We start from the raw sequence: 15572 nt of genomic DNA, 5'->3' as shown, positions 1-15572 counted from the left end.
TTGTTTAAATTTCCCTTAGGTTTACTGTTTTGTCGGGCGTCACGCTATACCTCTCGTGCAATACAAAACTGCATTTCAAGGCCCATTTACACGACAGAAAATTTGTGGCACGGCTCGGATAAAAATGGTACGCGTACCGAAACAAATGGTTCGGCACAGATAAATTTTGCCGTGTAAACGACTGTGCCTTACCTGTGCCGAACCAAAATTTTAACCGTGCTCGGACCTAGTCGCGAGGTAGTCCGAGCACGGATAAAATTGGCACGCGTTCCTGAAAATCTAACCCGGCTCGAATAAAATGTGTAGTTTTAACGATTAGCCGTGCTGAAACAACTCTTTTCTTATGAAATTTCATTCAATAAATTTGCAGAAATTCCACTCGATCGAAATGGCGGTGTGTTAGACGTGTGTTTTAAGAAAAATAGTTGCCAAGAAAATCTTATGAACATTCATGGAAGAACTAGCGTGACTTTCAACAGTCTTCTTTGGTCGCTTTCTCCTGTGTTCGTGTTCGTTAGTGTACAGAGTCGAAAGCTAAAATTCTGCCTTGGAAGAGCATGTTGTAAGGAGTTGATCCAAATAATGCGAGGAGAATAAAATAATAATAAAAATTAATCGTCGTCGTTAACAGGGGAGGTACAAGCCATCACCGTCTGCCATTTGAACAAGAACAATATACCTTCACCGTTTTCTAGTCTTCTGGGAAAAAGGCAAATAGATGCACGACTCGTATGTGACGTTTAAATGAAATAGTGGCATGCGCACTAAGACAGAATCGCGTACGCTGGACAAGGTTTTGAGTCTTTTACCCGCACAAAAACATTATTTAACGCAGTTTAGCACGATAGAAAAAGGGACGTGTTAACAGGGTATTTGTGCCCTTTTTTTGGCACGCGTACCAATTTTATCCGAGCTTTGCCACAAATTTTCTGCCGTGTTTTTCTATTTGGACCCTTATTATTTCTTATTATTTTCCATATACTATTTACTTTCTACATTAAGACGAGTTTTCCTATTGTTACCTCATCACTACCCATTAACTTCACATTTCCAACGACCAATAAGATATTTATTGACAGAAATTGTAGCCAATCCTACTGAGTGTCGTCTTGTCAATAGGCGGGGGTGGGAGGGGGGGGGGGGGGAGACAATGCGACTGTCAGCATATTTACAATAGTCGACACGTCTTCTCATCGTCCTTGTCTACTTCGTTAGAGCTAAGACTTTCGCATTACGCGGACAGAGGGCAAAGCTGAAACAGTATTTTATCTAACGGTAAGTTTAATTGTAGTTTCCTTTTTTCTTCTCTCAAAGTTCTCTCAGCTAAAAAGGACTGCAAGAACTGAAAGATAGGAACTCTTTCGTTAGTTTCCTCCTTGCCGTAGCCGGGTATACTAACTTGTTAGTCTTCAGAAGCGGAAAACGTTGCCATAAAATTTAACGAGATAAAAACAAAAAATCACTGTGATAAGCTTACAGTAAAGTATATATCAAAGGAACCTACAATTTCTCGGATGTATGCCACTTGTCAGTACGTAGGTCATCTGCTCTCCAAAACCCGTCAAGACGTTTCATCGAACATTTCAAATTTGAGCGTCCGCCGGCTAGAATTGCGAGTGTATAATACAAGAAATCAGGGCGAATAGCTGCAACTTAAAAATTAACTTACTCTAAAAGTAAGGACTGACTTGATGCGAAAGTAATATTCCATACATCTTTATAAATCCGGCCACCAATTTCCCAATCCTTTTCTCCTCTTTATATAAATTAAACCATTCAAAAGTTCGCATGCAACATTCCGCTAGCTGTAAATCTATCACGTCAATTTAGTTTAAACCCTGAGATGATAGGAGTTAGAACTAAAAGCGTCTAAAAAATTTAATTTTGGTATATATATTTAAGCAAGGAGAAATTTTCTGCAATTCCTGCTTGACGCCCTCGTCTCCAGGAGTTCAAATAGCTACTACAGAATTGTAGACATAAGTAATTATCATATATATTATTTTCCAATATGCGATACAGTCATACCGTCCACAAATGTGTATCTCAAGTTTGCAAGAATAAAATAAATATCCCTTAACAGGGAATGGGATGGTTGTCAATCGTTTTGGAGCGTTGACTTGTCTGTAAAAGTGACTCGGGACACACTCAAAAAGTGACCGTCATTAAAATGCGAAGTAAGACTGAAGAGACTGAATTGTCAATAGCTTCAATGAAAAGATGCCTCATCATCTCGTTTGCTTAAGTGTGATAAATACGAGCTTAGAATTTTAATACTGCCTAATTGTTTGATTTCAAAAGCTGTATTCTTTAATTAAAAGAGATATTTGGGCATCCCGGGCAACGAATAATAATTATTGTTAACAAAAGGAGCATCAAAACCACCAAGTAGACATTTTTACTTCAGGGAACTGAACGGTATTTAAATTAATTTTAAAATAATCGTCTCAGAAAGCGACCTTTTACTTTTAATCAGACGATGGGGGGAGTATTGCTAAAAGGAATAAAAAATGCATTCACGAATAACGCCGCTATAACGCTATAAAGCGAGGTTGTATTTCGCACAATTACGGCTTAAAGCCCCGTGGTCTCTAGGAGATACCTGAAAAGAAAAGGTAGAAAGAAGTAATTATCATATATATTGCTTGCCAAACTGCAGTATGTCTATACCGTCCACATTTGTTTATATTTTTACCTTTTTAACTCGTCTTTTTAACCTTGTAATTAGTTTTATTTGAGGACCTCCCTGAAAACCACGTTATGTGACAAGAGCCTCCTCTTGAAATCTTATTTTATTATTTTTATTATTATTAAAATAGCCTAAAGACTCACAATGTAAAAAAACATCAACGTCGAGCCTCATTTATCCATACCAAAATAGACGTTCCTACAAAAATATTCAACAGATGCATTTTTCATGAAACACTGTTATTCAATAGCCGTTCAAACAGTTCCTCGACAACCAAGCTAAGATAATTAATTATTTTTCCAGCCTATGGTAACAAAAGTGTGAGGATAAAAGAAACGCACCAACCCCCTCCATCGAAAACGAAAAAGGAAAAAATTAGGCATTCTAAATGCAAACTGCTCATCTGTATAGAAATAACTTCATTTCTTTTTCTGGACTGTTAAATGGAAAACGTCTTTGGACATTCTCATTTGTATATTTCACCAGTTGTCCAATTAAAAACAAACAAACAGTTGAACACCATTTGTACCCTTCAGAAACATTTTCAACATTTTCTTGTTATTTTCACCTATACTATTGACGTTCTTATTTACTGCTCACCTACCCCTCCCCAAACCTAATATTAACCCTTACTTATCGCTTTGGGCAAAATGTTAGGTTTGGGGAGGGGTGGTGCGTTCGAACCTAAATTGATCCCTTATTTGGGCGACTTTTCCAACTGTTTTGTGTTCAGCGATCCTTTGAAGATTAAGCTTGACAAGTTCAATTTCTGCTGCTGCATACTTTAACTTAGAGTATTTAAATTTCTCTTGACTTTTTACTTTTTGCAAGACGTTTAGAGAAAAAGTCTCTGATCTCCATTTTAATTATTTCCCAATAAATTCTTTAATTTTTTTTTCCCCTTTTTTTTTTTCGGTATGAAGTAAAAAGAATTTTAGGTTTGTTATAAATTCTCCATTATCAAGAAGAGAGTTGTTAAATTCCAAAACCCTGGATCGGCTGTTTTTTGGTTATCAATATATGCGATTTTGGCGTAAATTGGAGAATGGTCTGAATCGTAATACGATAACACATCAAGTACGAGGAACTAAATGTTTTGAAATAAGCCAATACAGTCGAAGCTCTCTTAACGGACACTCTCGTAAGTGGACAGCTCCACTAACGGCCGCCTTGTCTGAAACCGTTTCAACTCCCATACAAACTCTGTAGTCAGTTTTACATTCTCGTAAGCGGACATTCCCGTAAGCGGCCGCGGACACTTTCAGAGATTACGACTTAGACATTTTCTTCGTTTATCCTTAAAAGGGGTTCGCCTACCCCCCATTTTTAAAATTTAATTTTATTTTTTTTTTTTAATTTTTTTTTCTTTTTTTTTTTTTTTTCTTTTTTATATTTTTTTTCTTTTTTTTTTTTTTTTTATTCCCAATATTTTATTTTTTTAGTTTTTTCATATTTTTAATTTTTTTATTTTTTTTAATTTTTTTTATTTTTATTTTAAAAAAATTATTGGGGCCCCTTGTTTTTTAATTTTTTTAATCTAATTTAATTCCTCCCCCCTTAAAAAAAAACTTTACCTTACTTTACCTAGCTACCGTATGCGGACAGCCCAAAGAAAATCCTATTAACAACCTCTGTATCTTGGCTTTTATAAATCAGCTTCACATCGCCATTAGTCACAATGATTTTACGGTAATTACAGTACCATATTTCAGTGTTTGTTTTGTCGTCATCCACGTCCGTCCGGTTATTGATAGCTGGGCAAGCTACCGTAAAGCGGCCATCTTTTCCCTACGCCTCCGAGAACCATTCTTGTAAGCGGCCAGCTCCAGTTACGGACACTTTTTTTTTGCGTCCCGAGGGTGTCCGCTTACGAGAGCTTCGACTGTAATCTAATCGGCATCTTATTTTTCCTGTGCTGTTCTGCCAGGTAAAACGCTTATCACTCGGATGATGCAGTCTCCATATATCGTCGAGACTTATATGGATGCTCATTTCCTTTATACTGCGGATGACATTTTTCTTGTTGCTGATCTCTTTTCCACATATTTTTATCAATATTTTCGAACGGACAATTAAAGTCGCCTCCCATTATGAGATTTTCATTTGCATAGGGACAAACGAGCATGCTACGTCCCGTCCCTTATTTGTTGATTTTGGTCATTGGGAGCGTAAACATTGACTAAACCAAATTTTTCGTCTTGAAGTGTGAGACGAACAATGAAGTCTGCTTTTTACTAGCGACGCAAGCACAAGCGCAATGATAACAGCTTTTATTTCACCGGCCGTGAAAACGGCTTCGACGCTAGAAAAAAAAAAAAAAAAAATTTTTTTTTTGGGCAGAAAAAAAAAAAAAAAAAAAAAAAAAAAAAAAAAAAAAAAAAAAAAAAAAAAAAAAAAAACCCCAAAAAAAAAAAAAAAAAAAAAAAAAAAAGGGCGGGGCCAAACGGAAAATGGAAGAAGACTTTGAAGACTTTCAATAAAGTCCTTCGTCTTGTTTATTATGGCTCGATTTCGCGACTTCGTCGCTCGCACGGCCGCTTCGCGACCTAAAAGACTCGCTTCACTCGCTTATTTACTGTGAAAACTCGTGGGGTCGACTTGTGGCAAGTCTACTTCGACGCAAGCAAAAACACAAGCGCATTACATTTTGTCCTTTTTGCGTGATTGTGCTTGTGCTTGCGCTTGCGCTTGTGCTTTCTTAAGCATTCTTCCGTAATGCTAATATTCTCTGCTTTTAAGGTTGGTCGAAATGTTCGAAAAAGAATCATCACGCCTCTGCAATGTTTTCGATTGTTTCGTCACAGTAGGTTTCCTGCGAAAAAATTAAGTCATATCAGTTGGCATTATGGAGCCACCAAATTAAATTTCTACGTTTGTATGACTCTGATATTTTAAGGAAACACATTTTAAACCCATTGCAAAATTGTAACGTGGTGTTAGCTGTGTTCTACTGGTCCTCTGGTGTATGTAGGAGTTCGTATTGTTAATTGCATTTATTTGTTCTATTGTTCTCTCGAAAGGAATTGTAAGACCTCGCGTGACCTGCGTCCCGATCCCCTTAGGCAGCCAATAACCTTATTCGAGATGTTATCACAAAGTACAAAAAAGATCACATTTTAGCATATCGCCCACTCGATTTAAATAATCGTCCTCAAGATAGCACGCTGTACGCCAGTACGCTGTATCATTGCCAGAGAAAAATCAGGTAAGATCAGTTTAATGGCCTGATTACATGGGAAATTTCAGCTCGGTTTGCCGGGCTGAGACTTCAGCCCGGCTTCCAAAACGAATCTTCTTAAAAACACGTTTGCGATAACATGGAGAGAGTTTCAGCCCGGGACGAAATTTCCAGCCCGGTTTTTGAAACCGGGCTGGAAATTTCAGCCAGGGCAAAGGGGCTGGTGTAATCGCCTCATGTAATCGCGTTCAAATTTAAGCCCGGGCTGAAAGTGAGCTTACGGATGCGCAGTGATGGTTTTCAGTGAAAGAAAATGGCTGCCCGATTCTGACTCGTCCCCAGTCGTCTCTTATGCGAAAATTGCAAGACGCTCCCCAGTCGTCTCTTATGCGAAAATTGCATGATTCCCTCCGTGTTGAGCAGTCGACTCAAGACGGACTCAAAAGACGACTGGGGACGAGTCAGTGCCCGATTAGTTTTCAGTTTTAACGGTGTTCAACCCGGGCTGAAATTCTCTATGTAATTGCAAAAAAATTCCAGCCCGGGCTGAAATTCGCCATGTAATCAGGCCCTAAGTCTCAAAGTTAATTTTCAAATTTGTTTCTTTGCACGGTCTTAACGTGACTTCTCAGGGCCGACCCAACTGTTCATAATGCGAATCGTGGAAAATGCGAAAACAACATGCTTATTCTTAGTAAATTTCGCGAGTACTAATTTTCGCGATTTTCGATCCGCGGTTTCAAAATAATCGCGAAATTAATACGCACGAAGAAAACATTTCGCGAAATTTAAACAGGCGAAAATTAATACCATACAGTATTATAAATCAAAACAATAAAGAGTTTTAATGTTTGGAAATGCAAATATCTACCCTTGAAAATATCTTTTCGTCTTGTTTTTGATTAGCATCCTTCCTCTGTTACTGTTTTCTTTAAGGTGGATTTCCACTGACGCGTTAATTTTTACGTGCGTTTACGTGCGTGAAAAAATTTAGAGACAATGTATGAACAGCTTGCGTAAACGTGTGCGGAAGTCGTTTATACATTGTCTCTAAATTTTTTCACGCACGTTAACACACGTAAAAAATTATGCGTCAGTGGAAATCCAGCCTTAGCTTAAAAATCGGCCAAAACCTAGTCGCCAAAGTTTCCGTTTGCAGGCTGCTTGTAGTTACATTGAGCCAGACCTTTGTATATTTTCAGTAGTTCTTAAGTCTTTGACAACTGAGCCATAAAACACTGCCTGAAATCGCGAAATTTAATAAACTTTTGCTCTAATTTTTCGTGCAATCGCGAAAATTAGTACTCGCGAAATTCGGCTCCCGAATTTTCGCGAAATTAAGTACACGCGAAAATTAGTAAGAATAATGTATTGATTAGGTGTCGTTGTTTTCAATTAAATCAGCTGTCATCGTTTGCAGTTTTACTCTAGATCGTTGAAAGTGTAACAGAAATATTCTTTAACATCACCTTGCCTTACCTTTACCTAAACACGGTTGTCTTTTTAAACACGGTTGTCTTTTTGGCGATCGAATTAGAATTTGACAGTAGAATTTTAACATGTCTCGCGTTGCCAGAATCTTATAATGATAACACTGATATATAAAAAGAAGAGAAGAGAAAGAAAACGTTCATCTATTTCTATTTTATAACCTATATGATATGAACATTTATGATCAAGTGGCCAAGTTAATTCTAATAGCTTCTAATTCTTGTAAGTCAACCGCCGTTGTCATGGTCGGAAACTAAATGCATTTGTAAACTTGTCAAGATGAATACAAAAAATAATGTCTTTTAATGTAATTTTCTTTCTTTTGGCCCGGCCAAACGCACGCAACATTTCAACGCAACATATCCCAACATTGTTGCGCACAGCATGTTGCAGTCGTTTGGCCATTGTTGCGTTGGAGTATGCTCACTAGTTCGATTTGCGCCACCCAACATATCGCTACAGGGTGGCCAAACACGTGCAACATGTTGTGCACAACTACAATGTTGCGATATGTTACGTTGAAATGTTGCGTGCGTTTGGCCAGCGCCTTCACAACATCTCACAACGTGACCCAACAATGTTGAGATATGTTGCGTTGAAATGTTGCGTGCGTTTGGCCGGGCCTTACTGAAAGCAACAGAAAACGTATGGAGTTGAAAGGAGTCTAAAAAGGTGGACTTCCATTGACGCGTAATTTTTTTACGTGCGTTTACGTGCATGAAAAAAATTAGAGACAATGTATCAACGACTTGCGTACAGTCAAAGGGCCAATTCGCACTAGCGGACAAACTTTGAAACAATTGGTCGGTTTCATCATTAATGTGTCGCTTGTCACAGAAAACAAGTCCCACAATTCAGGAAAACAAAGAAGCAGTTGTGTTATGATTGATCCGCGTTGCACGCGCGATACATTTTGTCAAACAGTCGCAAAAACAAGTGCGAACGACTTGTTAGACAAGGGCAAATTTTGTCAAAACGGACAAATCTTCAAAGGGGCCGTTGTCCTGCCTCAAGGCAGGACAATTCATGACAAGCCGCATTCTCATGCCCCTCTCACGCATTCTCATGCCTCATGCCAGATAACAATACGTTGTTGATTGGCTATTGTGTTTGGCCCAAATTGCACCTAAAAATAACGCGCACTCAAAAATTGTTGCTGTAGTCACAGGGCACAGAGGAGTCAAGTCTGTCCGCAATTTTCTTCTCGGCTCTTCGTGCCTCGTCGGAAAGCTTCGCTTCGCAAACAAGTATCGCATGACGGCGCTGTATCACGTACGCTTGCATGATTGCTTTGAAAGTCGTTTTGCACGGTAGAGATTTTGAATTGCGGACAAACTTGACTCCTCTGTGCCCTGTGCTGTAGTATGCACCGTGATGTGGCTCTCACTATCATAATTCAGCCGCAAAATCTTTCTGCTGTAGGCAAGGCATGTTTTTAAGCGAAGTGTTTGCCCAATGTAAGAATGAGAAAAAAAAGTTATCCACTGTATGAGAAAACGCGTACTTTAAATGCAAATTGATTAAGAATTTTTTACCGCGTGGCAATGTATATTTGATGTTTGCCCAAGACGGCCGCGCTGAAAAATGTTCAGGGATGCCAGAAGCACATGCAAAGCCTTGCACTAATAATTTCACATTGTGTTCTCTTCAAAATGTCTTTGACTTGTCGCGACAATTTTGTTTTTGTCAAAAATGTTATGACATGTCAAACTTGTCCGCTAGTGCGAATCGGCCCAAATTGTACTTGTATTTCGCTTTTGCTCATAGCCAAATGACATTCGTTTTATAAATATATCTAAAGCAACAATTACAAAACATTAACAAAAAATCCTAATAAATAAATGCAAATAGTTTAGCTTTAGTTTAGTTTTACGCTTTTGCAATACTGTATTTACTTGTGGTCATGCAAATGAAGCTTGGAGATGTTGTTATTGTAAATGCAAATTGTTTTATGTTATTTAAAGAGTGTTATTTTTAGCTTGAAACAGATTTTAACACCTTGGTTGAAATCGATTAGGGCTTTCCGATTTAGCGGAAAATCAACGGAAGTGAAAGTTATTGTTCTTCCATTACTTTATAGAACAAAATCTTTATTAACCAATTTTTAAAAGAAATGGCTTTTCATTGTTGTCATAGCCTGTAAAACAGAAGAAGAATTTACTTTGTTATGCTGCACTTCTATGGTACACGTGGAGATATTAAGATATGAGCGAAACAATTTCCGCGCATTCGAAGAAACGAAGCAGGATGGAAGTTTCCGTCGCTGAGGGCAGGAGAGAAGGGCAAAAAAGTAGCCTAGACCGAACTTTTGGAGCACGAACGCATGTGAGGACGCCCTAAAGTCGAGACAATTTATAAATGCTGTGCTCAATACGGCGGCATCTAAAGGCAAAAGGCGCTAATTTATGTAACACGCGAGGCTATGGCACTTCGGTGCGAACATACCAATGAAAATAGTAGTCCTTTTCTTTTCTTTCTTTTTGTGTTTATCTGGCAAGCGCGAAGATGAATGTCAAGCGCGAAGATTAAGAAACTAGGTTCAGTTGGCTTTAATACAATATGGTTTGACATTTTTTTAATTTCAGAATGCCAATGTTGAAAATTAAACAATAGAAGAGTAGTACGTAATGACTGTGTATGGATTTTTTATAAACGGGTTTTGAAGACTGATAAACGAAGATAGAATCCCAACTGGAGAACAAAATTTCAGTTCGCAGTTATTTGTTTACCGTCCTAAATTTGAATTTAAAAGGTCTGTCAAATTCAAAGTAACGACAAGTTAAGTTGTGATATTCAGGCCCCAGGGGAGGTACTCCGGCTTGTTAATGACGGGGATGATCGAAGGATTTTTTTGGGTTTGAAATTTTCGATTCCGGGATTATTTTGGGTTGGAAAATTTGGCAAGTATTTTTTTGGGTGACTTGATTTGAATAGGGGATTTTTTGGGGTATTAAAAACGAACTAAAGTGCCTTGGCGCGGCCTTGGCGTATTTATGGTATGATGAATAAAAAAAACACGAGCGTTTAATTTTTTTATGATTTTCTTTGTGTTATATTATTGCCCCTCCTGGCAATTTAGGGGTAATTTGACAAGGGATTTTTTGGGGGTATTTTTTGGTCCAGGGATTTTTTTGGGTCCTGAATTTTGCCTCCATTCGATCATCCCTGTCATTTACAAGCCGGAGTACCCACCCCCCCCCCCCCGGGATTCAGGCACCCGTATATTAAAGTGCACGCGTCGCTTTAAGTGAGCGGAAAATTGGCCTGATTTTCCGCTAAATCGGAAAGCCCTATTGAAAAGCAGATTTAACTTGAAAACCAATTTGCCCGGCAACAGATACTTAACGAAGTCCGGATGACTTTGGTCGGTTTTCGTCGGTATGTTGGAGCAATTGTCACAAAAACAAGCAGTGAAACGAAACTTCTGAAGCAGTTGGTAAAAGAAGCAACATCTACTTTCCGTTGCAGCGAAACTATACCACACAAAGTTTTCATGTAATGCAGATTTGGATGTCAACGAGAATAGATAGTCCGGCGGCTTAGCTTCTGAATTGTGCGATTTTTGATACAAGCACCAAACTCTGCAGGATTACAAGCATTCACATACTAACCAATTCTCAATATAGTGCCAACGCCAATTTCCCATTTTCAGCTAGTAAACAGCAATGAAATTTTCAGCCAAGAGGTCCCTCCCCGACGAAGTCCTTCTTCTTGCGCTTTTATACACCTTTTATTGTAGTTTTATTTCAAAAATACAGATATGAATGCTTTAAATTAGGCTTACAATTGTTATGTTTTTACCATCGTTTTTATACCAATGATTTACTAGAAAAATTATTGCATGGAAAACGATTTTTCGTTCCCCGCCTTCTGTCCCCTCGCGTCTTTCGTTTTGCGCTAGCGTCCAGGTCTCTCGCGATTCATTCCCCGATTCCAGCGTTCGCCGTTCGCTAACAGAAGAAAAATACGAAACTATAGAGGGCTGTGAACAGTCTAAATTACAGCACTTCATTCTAAATTTTGTACGTGCGACTTGGTATCACTATCTGACATAATAGTATTTATCTATAAACCAGGACAAACAAATATTTCACGAAATTTTATTGATTTTAATAAATTACGGTTTCCATGGAAACTGGCGTTTTTCGGGCTTGGCACTATATCTGAAAAAACTTCTGTTGTTGACCACTTTCAGTGTGCCAAATTTCATGCTTGTATAAAAAGGGTACAATTCAACTAAACTTTCGAGCTAAGCCGAAAGTAATACGCGCTTGTTTACAGACAACATCGAAGTTTTCACAGAATATCCACTGAAAAGTTCTTTCAATCTTCTTGAGAGTATCAGAGGTTTGTTTAGAAATGTCAAGCGATTCCCAAAAAATATTTTGGTTTCTAGTCGACGAAATATCCGAACCTTAATGTAATCGCTGTCATCCCCCCTTGTGTGTATAGAGTGTATTTAAATTGAAATAAAGTTTTCCTACACAAATATGTCCATTGGCAACATCATGAAACTATTAGAATTTGTTCTTAAGCAAAACTATTTCAAACACGATAACACCTATTATATAAACAAATCTTTAGATATGCGATGGGCTCCCCGATCAGCCCTGTTATAACTGTCCTTGTAATGTAGGAGATTGAAGAAATTGCGATCACCACAGCTCGTCACCCTCCTAAGTGGTGGTTCCGCTACGTGGATGACAGCCACGCATGCCTAAAAAAGGAACATGTAAATGAGTTTCATCAACATCTGAACTCGCTCCATAAATCCCAGCATACAATTCACTGTTGAACTTGAGGACACCACGGAGCAGGGACTACCCTTTTTGGACACTATCACAACAAGGAGTGGTACACGAATTAAAGTAAATATCTACAGGAAGTCAACACATACAGACCGATACCTTAACTTCAATTCTAATCACCCTATGTGCCATAAGAGATCCGTAGTTTGCACACTGCTACGAAGGGCAAAGAACATTCCCTCAACATAGGAAGGGAAACGAAAAGAAACAAATCGAGTGAAATAGGTGTTGCGCGAGAACGCGGTGTTGCGCATGAGTTTTGCGCCACGTTCCTCTCTTTTAAACTTTACGAGTTATTTTTAAAGTACGTGCGCGCTAACTTGTTGCCTTTTTAAATCGCGTGTAACAGCTTTGACTATTTAACTGATGAAGGCTTAAGCAATAGCCGAAACGTCTTGAAAATTAACATCAAAACACAGTCATGCAGCGGCAAACCTTTAACAAACAAGGATAACAGTTAACAGATTTCCTAAACGAGTACCGAAGGTTCATGTTTTTAGGGGGTCCGGGGGCATGCTTCCCCAGGAAAATGTTTTGGATTTAACTCTTTAAAATCCCTTGTCCTTGGTTTCTGAGTCATTTAGACAGGATATTGGCCAGTTCTATTCTCCTCGAATGAAGCCTTGAAAATTGGCAGACTATTATTCATTTCTCGATTACAACTTGAAAAGTTTTTTTTAAAATATATTTATTATGAATACTCTGACCGATTTCCCGTTAAACGGTGGAAATCTTTTGTGCCGAGAGCATCTCAATTTCAACACACAACACATTACGGACAGTTCTGCCAACATCTTGAAGAGATAAATTTTTGTTTAAATGTCAATAACTTGTCATGATCATGTAGCTGCCTTCTTGGACTGCAGTTGTGCATTATAAACACCCCACAAAAGGAAACTGGAAATTCCTAGTGGCTGGGGGTCTCAAAAGCCAAAATTGTAAAACAAGGGAAGGACATTCACCTGGAATTTCCAAAGGGTAGGGGCTTCAAACCAAAAGAAGCAACACACTGATATTACTTTTCTTTTCCTTCTAGGACTGAGAATTACACATTACCAGCTAGCGGGTAAAGTTAATGTACCTTGATGGCTAACGATTACACAAAGTGCATCAAGAGTTTCACTCAAACTGGCTATCAGGAACAACATGCATCAAGTAAAAGAACTCACACAGGAGAGAAGCCGTTTGAATGTAACCAGTGTGGCAAGCGTTTTAATCGGGCAGGACATTTAAAGCAACATAAAAGAACACACACAGGAGAGAAGCCTTTTGAATGTAACCAGTGTGGCAAGCATTTTAATCGGGCAGGACACTTAAAGCAACATAAAAGAACACACACAGGAGAAAAGCCATTTGAGTGTAACCAGTGTGGCAAGCATTTTAATCAGGCAGGAGATTTAAAGCGACATAAAAGAACACATACAGGAGAGAAGCCTTTTCAGTGTAATCGGTGTGGCAAGTGTTTTAGTCGTTTAGCAGATTTAAGGCGACATAAAATAACTCACACAGGAGACAATTCGTTTGAATGTAACCATTGTGAGAAGCGTTTTAATCAGGCGGGACAATTAAAGCAACATAAACGAACTCACACAGGAGAGAAGCCTTTTGAATGTAACCAGTGTGGCAAGTGTTTTAGTGGTTCAGGGGATTTAAGGCGACATAAAAGAACTCACACAGGAGAGAAGCCTTTTGCATGTAACCAGTGTGGCAAGTGTTTTAGTCGTTCAGGAGATTTAAGGCGACATAAAAGAACTCACACAGGAGAGAAGCCTTTTGCATGTAACCAGTGTGGCAAGTGTTTTACATGTGCAGGAAATTTAAAGCAGCATAAACGAGCACACACAGGAGAGAAGCCTTTTAAATGTAACCAGTGTGGCAAATGTTTTAGTCAAGCAGGAAATTTAAACAAACATAAAAAAACTCACACAAGAGAGAAGCCCTTTGAATGTTACCAGTGTGGCAAGTTTTTTAGTCAGGCAGGTAATTTAAACAAATATAAAAGAACTCACATAGGAGAGAAGCCTTTTAATTTTGCAGAAAACAAAGAGAAGCATATATGTATACACAAAGGTGACAAGCCTTTTGAAGTTAATCAGCATGGCCAGTTTTACAATGGGAAAGATGTCCTAAAGCAAGATAAAGCAACGTGCAGCACAGAAACAACTCGTAGGATTGAGACTGAGCATGAAAATGCCTTCAGCATCGCTGAACTTTGTAGTGACTTGAAAGAAATTAAACAGGAAAAAGCATAAAATTACTGAGGCCATCCCAATAAAATGTTTCATTTCCCATCTCCCCTTCTCTTATGATGGTGGGTCGGTCGGTCGAGCAAAAAAAAGAATGAACAATTTAAGGGGTCTGGGTTAATTTAAGAAGCCAGGAGATGCAGAACCGAAAGATTTTGTTTCAGAATTTCGATTGAATTTCCCCATACGTGGACGTACTAATGTTCTAAGAGCTTGCACATCAAAATGAAATTGGTTTGAAGACGTCTAGCCTTGATTATTTAGTAAAAAGTCTTATTTTTCTCCAATCATTTGAAGCTACATGGTTTTCCCACGCTGTGACACGCTTCAATGACGCTGTCTCAACTCGGAAAGAAGGGCTGTGAATTCTGCATGTAAAGGCGGGCTATGTTTCATCCCTTCTAGCCGGGTAACTCGGTTAGCCGGGGCACCCTCCCTCCATGTAAACAGGCTCTTTGTGGGTTTTGTTCGCCCTAGCGAGTAACGCAGTTTTGACGGGCGTCACGCGATACCTCTCGTGCAATACAAAACTGCATTTCATGACCCATTTAAGCCCCATTTACACGGCAGAACATTTGTGGCACGGCTCGGATAAAAATGGTACGCGTACCGAAAAAAATGGTTCGGCACGGATAAATTTTGTCGTGTAAACGACTGTGCCTCACCCGTGCCGAACCAAAATTTTACCCGTGCTCGGACCTAGTCGCGAGGTAGTCCGAGCACGGATAAAATTGGCACGCGTTCCTGAAAATCTAACCCGGCTCGAATAAAAAGTGTAGTTTCAACGATTAGCCGTGCTGAAATTTCATTCAATAAATTTGCAGAAATTCCACTCGATCGACATGGCGTTGTGTTAGACGTGTATTTTAAGAAAAATAGTTGCCAAGAAAATCTTATTAACATTCATGGAAGAACTAGCGTGACTTGTAGCAGTCTTCTTTGGTCGCTTTCTCCTGTGTTCGTGATCGTTAGTGTCCAGAGTCAGTAGAGTCGAAAGCTAAAATTCTGCCTTGGAAGAGCATGATGCAAGGAGTTGATCCAAACAATGCGAGGAGAATAAAATAATAATAAAAATAATCGTCGTCGTTAATATTAACATATAATATTAGCCATCACCGTCTGCCATTTGAACAAGAACAATATACCTTCACCGTTTTCTA

The 15572-nt window shown here is 38.8% G+C and overlaps 1 protein-coding gene across 2 annotated transcripts; it reads left to right on the top strand.

The window, feature by feature from the left end:
• Positions 1-1167: 1167 nt before the first annotated feature.
• On the top strand, positions 1168-15206 carry LOC144635928 (uncharacterized). Of its 2 annotated transcripts, XM_078495050.1 has the most exons (3): positions 1207-1275; positions 5710-5894; positions 13203-15206. In XM_078495050.1, the coding sequence occupies exon 3, from the start codon at positions 13252-13254 to the stop codon at positions 14416-14418; it is 1167 nt and encodes a 388-aa protein (XP_078351176.1). In that variant the 5' UTR covers positions 1207-1275; positions 5710-5894; positions 13203-13251; the 3' UTR covers positions 14419-15206. The 2 variants fall into 2 exon arrangements, with proteins under 2 accessions (XP_078351177.1, XP_078351176.1); XM_078495051.1 differs by lacking the exon at positions 5710-5894 and having other exon boundaries at positions 1168-1275.
• The last annotated feature ends 366 nt before the right edge of the window (positions 15207-15572 follow it).

This window comes from Oculina patagonica, chromosome 13 (genome assembly GCF_052425735.1).
Source record: "Oculina patagonica isolate OP01 chromosome 13, crgOcupat, whole genome shotgun sequence".
In the NCBI taxonomy this organism is placed as follows: domain Eukaryota; kingdom Metazoa; phylum Cnidaria; class Anthozoa; order Scleractinia; family Oculinidae; genus Oculina; species Oculina patagonica.
This window is presented reverse-complemented; position numbering and strand designations above follow the sequence as displayed.

What these genes read in the sequence shown, in the direction of transcription:
- LOC144635928 (XM_078495051.1), top strand. Translation starts at nt 13,252, where the DNA reads ATGGCTAACGATTACACAAAGTGCATCAAGAGTTTCACTCAAACTGGC.